We start from the raw sequence: 6,701 nt of genomic DNA, 5'->3' as shown, positions 1-6,701 counted from the left end.
ATATCACAGTACAGAATTTGGGAATCATGAAATTGGGTTTCTCAAATTTTGTTCAAAGCCCTTTGGAAATATTGTTTGGAGCACTGGAAGATTGAAATTTCACCTCTGCAACTCATGCAATTTGTACTTTGAAGCTCACAAATGTTAACAGGACCATCAAGGACCAGTTACTCCTTTAGGAATCCTCAAAGGACTAGAATTCAAGTAGTGTATTTGAAACAAAGTGAAAACATACAGCTGAGAGAGGAAAAATTCCCTTTTGCTTAAAAAGTCTGGTGTTTCTTGCAACATAGTCAAAAGAAATGACAGGGCTCGAAATACTGGGTGCATGTGCACCCAGGTGCACCCAAAATTAGAGCTGTGCACCCAATTATTTTCTGTGGGTTCACAGGGTGCACCCAAATATTTTCTTAGGTTTATGTATGTAAAGATATCAAAGTATACTAGTATACATCATATTCTTGACATCTAAGTGTTAGAAAGATAACAGAAATGTCTGTCATGGTACTTGTTTGAGAATTTGATAGCTTGTAACTAAGATGTATTATTAGGTTATTACCTAAATTTAAGTGGTGCACCCAAACATTTTTTGGTGCACCCAATTCTTTAAGCTGGGTACACCAGTGCACCTAATCCCAGAAATGAATTTCGAGCCCTGAATGAGGTAAATCAAAATGACTTTTTCACATTTTGAATGCTGTAATCAGTATCATCATAATGAAATTGACATTCACTTATGGCGACTGATATGCTGGGTCCACATGTTTTTGTCCGTGAAGGAACGGTCACAGTAGATACACACATAGTCACCGTCTGTATTCTTCACTATTGGTTCTTCATTCTTAACTTCTATGCTCCCTTCTTCAATGTCCTTCACTGAAGTAATTTCCTCCCTAACCCGTTCCAGGTTGTCCCAACAATTCCTCTCGACTGCTCCACCCTCCACAGCAGCATCTGCACCATCCCCATTATTCCAGTGTTCTCTCATCCAGTTAATGTTGAAGAATGGATGTTCCCTTTCCCTCTTCACTGCAGGTTCCACAGGCTGAGCCTTGACAGGGCTGGGAAAGCCTGGAACCCACAAGTTGGGGTGTGGGGCGATGCTTTTCTCATCTGTTGTGGTTGTGTCATTCTTGGGACAGATGGTTGTTTTTTGGTCCTCAGTATCTGTGTCTACAGATGAAAGTGTTAGGTTAAAGGGGATTATTGTAGGAGTTTGGCACATGTATTCTGAATCTAGAAATGTCCCATCATATTGACATTTGCAACTAAATTAAACATTCTAGGATCATTTTTTTCTTCACATTTTAGCATTGGTGAAAGAAATGCAAGAACAAGCCACAAAAGTCCACCAATTTCTGGTAGCCTACTGAAAACTCCCTAGCTGCAGAATATAGTTACCAGACACAGCAAAGTTGCTTCCATGCACTGTAAATATCATTGTGCAGTGTAATATATCTAGTTTGGAGGTAGATTCAAATTATGAATATGATGTAGAAAAGTTATCAAAATCAGTGAGGTTGTTTCAATATTTTGGTCAGTCAGATGTTGTACAAGGTATCATAATAAATGTAAGTTCTGCTATCTTGTACACTGGTATCCCAAGTACTGTAAATTACATTGCATTTGTCCCTAACATAGGTAAAATGATTACCTACCTGTCGAAAAACTGGCATTAGATGTTGAGTCTACATCTGTGGAGTTCAGTCTCTTCAGCTTCTGCAAGGCGAGGATGGTTTCTTGGCTGTGGGACTTCATAACCTTGCGAGAGCCATTCTTCGCATTCCGGGCAGTCCTGCCTTCTACATGGATACGCTGCAACAAGAAAAACAATGTAACCACTGCCATCCCTAGAACATCAAGGTTGTAAGACACTGCTTACGGAAATAACGAGCAAAAACTACATGAAAGGCTAATAATCTTGGTTTTGATACTAGTAATTGTAAGGCTAGGTCAAAAATATGGTAATTCAAGTTTTCTTTGTTACAAGCACCATGACTTATGTACAGTGTAACATGCAAGCTTGCAATAAAGAAGAACAGAACAGACACATCCATTTTCAACCAGAACTGACCAGGTAACACTCAGCTTTTGACTTACTTGGATATGGCGCGGCAGGTGGCTCTGGTACGCAGTGCGGTAGGGGCAGTGTGGACACTGGAAGGGGCGAAGGTTGGAGTGACTGCCTCTCTCATGGACCTCAACTGTCTGCTTCTCTGTCGAGGTGTAGTCACAATGTCTGTGCACAAAATAATGTGGTGAATAACACTTGAATATTTCATCAAAAGTATGCTCAAGCATCTGTGCATTACAGGTATGTAATGCTAAGACTACCATAGTTAAGTTTCAAGTTGACCAGGTAAATGCTAAGAAGCTATCTATCAATTAATCGACAAATTACAGAGCAGCACTGAACTAAGTAAAAAGAATTCCAAACCCCCAGGAGTACCTGCACTTGAAGAGTCTATCTCCGGTGTGTCTGCGCACATGTTTGACCAGGTCACTACTGTTGGAGCTGGCGTAGGTGCAGTGGGGGCACATGTAGGGTTTGACACCAGTGTGGGACCGCTCGTGCACAGACAGGTCCGCCTTGTAGCATGTGGAAAAATCACACTGGGCACACTTGTAGGGTTTCTCCTTCTTGTGTTTGGCAAGGATGTGTAGTTTCAGGGAATTCTGCGTCACGCTTGCATACGAACACATGTTGCACCTATGCAAAATCGGAGAAAAAAAAAGTTCAGACACAAAGTTGTCTTACAACACAAAGTTGCCTAACTCTTTAGCTTACAACAATAATGCACACACATTCCAGAAAACTCTCAGAATAACACTTCAATCAGTTACTGTGCAAACTGTTTATAGCCCAACCCCATTGCCCAGGCATATGTGTGCAATGGATAGTAATACTTGTGGAACCTTACTTGAAAGGCCTGTGCCCTGTGTGGTGTGCGCTGATGTGGCGCTTCATGCTGTCTAACCGGGTGAAGTCACGTCCGCAGTGCTCACAGGTCCAGGGTTTCTCTCCTGTGTGCATCCTCACATGGTTGGAGAGGGCTGACTGAGTTTTACTGTGGGTACACAAATCACACATCCTCTCAGCTTACCACAATAACCTTTCATTTACACATTTGGGATAGAAGCTGTCAACACATATCAAGAACCCCCAAAACATTCAACCACAAAGTTCTGTACCGTCACATGTCCAAAGCCTATGGTCATTCATGCTGAGAAAGGCTGTACTACTGGTCAATAGAGCGGTAGATACTTGAATAAAAATGTTGTCTTGTATTCTCACAAAGTCAAGTTTATGTTATCATACTGAAACAAACTGGAAAACAAATTAATTTTGCAAAGCTGTTCTGAACTATACTTTTGTACAATTCTATAACATAGTATAAATACATGTACAGTATTACTCACCCAGCATAAGAACACTGTGGACATTTGAACGGTCGTTCGTTGGTATGGCTCCGCATGTGGATTTTCATGGGGCCAATGTAGACAAACTTCTGCTCGCAGACCCCGCACAAGTAGCGCTGCTCGGAGTAAGAGGCGCCGCCATGTTTTTCTGCAACATGCTTATGCAGCTGTTCAGAGATATTAGAGCTAAAGGAGCAGAGACTACAGGCATAGAGCTTGCGGGCTTTCTTCTTACATCCCGATGGTTTGAAGAGCGTTATATTCTCCGCTTTACTCTTCAGCTTGTAGATCTTCTGTGGCTGGTCTGACTTGCCAGACAGCTGAAGGCACAGCTCGGTGCTGTCGTGTTGGAGGACGGACATGTCGGTTTTGTCGCCTGCTGTTCAATGACATCCGCAGAAGATTTAAACTTGGAGCGGAGATGTTGGTTTTCTCCTGGAAGTGACCAGAAAGTCAATTTCAGACTGGTATGGAAGTGTCTGAAGCAATTAAACACAGTAGTAGAAGGATACTACATTTACACATATGTCTACATAATTCTAGTTAGTTAGAAAGTTAGCCATCTATGTTAACAATATTCAAATACAATTCAATCTCTACATCTCCAGACTAAGTCACAGCCATCACTCTTACCAGTGTTCAGCGTCACTAGAATAAACTGACAGAGACAATTCAATACAAGTAGAGTACATCTAACTGGAAAAACCAGTTGATCATCCATACATGTTCAACTGGTTTTCCTAGTTTATAAAAATACAAGTATATCTAACTAGATAAACCAGTTGAACATCTTTACATGTTCAACCAGTTTTCCTAGTTTATTTAAACTGGCAGAGACAATTCAATACAAGTACATCTAACTTGAAGAACTGGTTGAACATCCTAACATGTTCATCTTTTTTTGTCTATTTAGATGTCTACATGTGATTGTTTTTTGTAAAGACTATCCAATAAACGGCCTCATGGCATGATACACCAGGTTTTTACTAAAGAGTACAAGCTGCATATCCAGACAGATTTATGACCTTACAGGCTTACTGATAAGTGATACAAAGTGCCAGCACAAAACTTGCTCCATTACCTATGAGTACCAGCAAGACTGTCCTTTTGGTTGGTAAGTCAAGTTCAGTTCAGTTCAGCTAAGAGATGCCATTTATGATGTCAGACCATGCATCTCTATCTAGCATGGCGACTAGCAGGTTGTGGTTGTTTAGACCAACCTCCTCTGCCAATACTTTCTTAAGTGTCAGGTTCGGTCGTCCCTTTCCTTTTTATGTCAGGTTGCCAGAGGAGAACTTTTGGCAGCCATCTCCTCATGACATGCTACATGGCCAGCTAGAGTCAGTCTTCTATTCTGGATAGTTCTAGAGATCAAGGGTAGTCCATTGTAGAGTTTTTTGTTTCTGATATGGCTCTGCCAAGGTACATTTATAGCAAAACAAAGCAGACAAGTGTAGTTTCCGTCCAGTTTCTTGGACAGGGATTTAGTTAGAGTCCATGAGTCTGAGCCGTTTTTAGCAAGTCAAAGGTACTGAGATAATTCCTTGAAACACGGATCCACCCATTCATGCACATGGTCCTACTCCCTTGCTTGTATTTGTGGTAAAAAGATGAGAACATGAACTTGCCTAACAGCTCAGACAGTACACACTCGTACACCTACATGCATGCCAGGGCTGTCTCCAGCTTTGAATTTTTTACACCTAACTCATTGTTTGGAAAACTCATCTTGTTTATTTGCATTGTTACATCTGTTTGTTATGTTAAGCTTACAAAAACACAGCAATTTCATATCCTGTCTGTCCCAACAAGCTATCTTCTCTATTCTGGATGGAGGAGTAGGTCCTGGAGACAGCCCTGGTAATGTATGCTCTATCCCTAATCTCCAAGCAGATCCTGCAACAGTACCATAAGATAGTATCAAAGCTGGCCAATGTGCATAGCGGGCCAAAGGGAGTCAGACAGACACCGGAGCATACACAATCCTAGGCCAGCTTCACTCCTCCAGCTTTTGATACTACCTCATGCTACCATAAGATCTGCTTGGAGATTACCCTATCCCCAGATTTGTATGAACAAGATCTGCATGTACAAACTATCCCCAGCTGAATACACACCCATGCATGTCCCCAGTATAATACACACCTATACCCCATGCACGTGTGAACTGTCCCCAGCTTATACACACCCATACCCCTGCATGTGTGAGTTGTCCCCAGCTTGGTACACTAATATCTGAGGACACACAATGGGGGTGGGTGGGGGGACACAACTAAGAGGACAGAGGTCAAACGATTCGACTAGTATTCAAGAAGTCCTGGTACAAAAACACAGATATTCTATATTTAGGATTCGAAAAGGAACATCCAGCGACGTTCCAGGAAATGGCGCGCCGTTTCAGACACATTTTTTTCGGAGAAACATCCGTGTCCCAAAATATGACCTTTCTGCAACAGATGTGGCGGAATGCTGCAGAAAACTTTTGAAATCCCTACCCCAGCCAAAGATCGCTACATGTACAGAACTGCTTCAACTCGTTCTTGGTACCCTAAATATGTTGCATATTCGGTTTACCTGCCGGGAATTTGGTGCTGATGACCTGTTGCAGACATCTTGCTTCAACACAAAACTTCGTTGGGGAGAGTATCCATTCCGCCCCTCGTCGCCAGAAATGTCCCCTCCATTGCATCTACACGTAACATGGATTGGCATTGGTTTCTATTTGCTCACTCAAAACCTCAACACTGGCTACAGGTAGGGATTTTGAAATAGCTTAGAAATTAATTTTACTTGAAATAGTGGTTATATATATTTTTTTTTACAGATATGACTGGACAAATGTAAAATTTCGTTTCTGTTGTTTGCCTGCGATCTTATTTGTTTTGGGACCTGGTGAAGCAACGACATCTAGCGATGGTTAAACAAAGCATTAAGTAGTCTACACAGTCAGAAGTCTTTCTTTCTTTCTTTATACGCAATACGTCAGCAATGCATAAGCAATAATCATGTGACACAACATTGGTTTTATTACACTGTGTCTGATACAGACAAAAATTTACATGTGTGCTTCGCAAGAGACAAAATTCCAACGTGTACGGCGGTGACAGGTGCATAACAGACGACAAGGCAAAGTCGCTGGAAAAAATAGTTGTCTCCATGAACTATCGTCTTTGGCCAGCTACCTACTTTGGTGTGTTATCTTGCCAATTTTTACTATTTTTTTCCAGTGACATGTGGAGCCTTGGAGAGGTTTAGTAGTTTCCAGAGATGCAGCTTTCCGC

General features: G+C 41.6%; 1 protein-coding gene across 1 annotated transcript; it reads right to left on the bottom strand.

The window, feature by feature from the left end:
* Window positions 1–570: 570 nt before the first annotated feature.
* LOC118414020 (zinc finger protein 431-like) lies at window positions 571–6,161 on the bottom strand. The gene is made up of 7 exons (XM_035817742.1): window positions 5,995–6,161; window positions 3,421–3,855; window positions 2,922–3,068; window positions 2,450–2,710; window positions 2,101–2,239; window positions 1,659–1,815; window positions 571–1,173 (listed from the first exon to the last, which is right to left on the bottom strand). Exons 2-7 carry the CDS (start codon window positions 3,780–3,782, stop codon window positions 731–733), a joined length of 1,509 nt encoding a protein of 502 aa, XP_035673635.1. The 5' UTR covers window positions 3,783–3,855; window positions 5,995–6,161; the 3' UTR covers window positions 571–730.
* Window positions 6,162–6,701: the final 540 nt, after the last annotated feature.

This window comes from Branchiostoma floridae, chromosome 4 (assembly GCF_000003815.2).
Source record: "Branchiostoma floridae strain S238N-H82 chromosome 4, Bfl_VNyyK, whole genome shotgun sequence".
In the NCBI taxonomy this organism is placed as follows: Eukaryota; Metazoa; Chordata; class Leptocardii; order Amphioxiformes; family Branchiostomatidae; genus Branchiostoma; species Branchiostoma floridae.
The sequence above is the reverse complement of the archived record's forward strand: the minus strand, read 5'-3'. Positions and strand labels throughout refer to the sequence as shown.

Excerpts from the sequence above, each read along its gene's own strand:
- LOC118414020 (XM_035817742.1), bottom strand. The coding sequence starts at position 3,782 with ATGTCCGTCCTCCAACACGACAGCACCGAGCTGTGCCTTCAGCTGTCT. Across the intron at positions 3,069-3,420 it reads CCACAGTGTTCTTATGCTGG|TAAAACTCAGTCAGCCCTCT; the intron begins GTGAGTAATACT and ends GTGTACCCACAG. Across the intron at positions 1,174-1,658 it reads TAATGCCAGTTTTTCGACAG|ACACAGATACTGAGGACCAA; the intron begins GTAGGTAATCAT and ends TTTCATCTGTAG.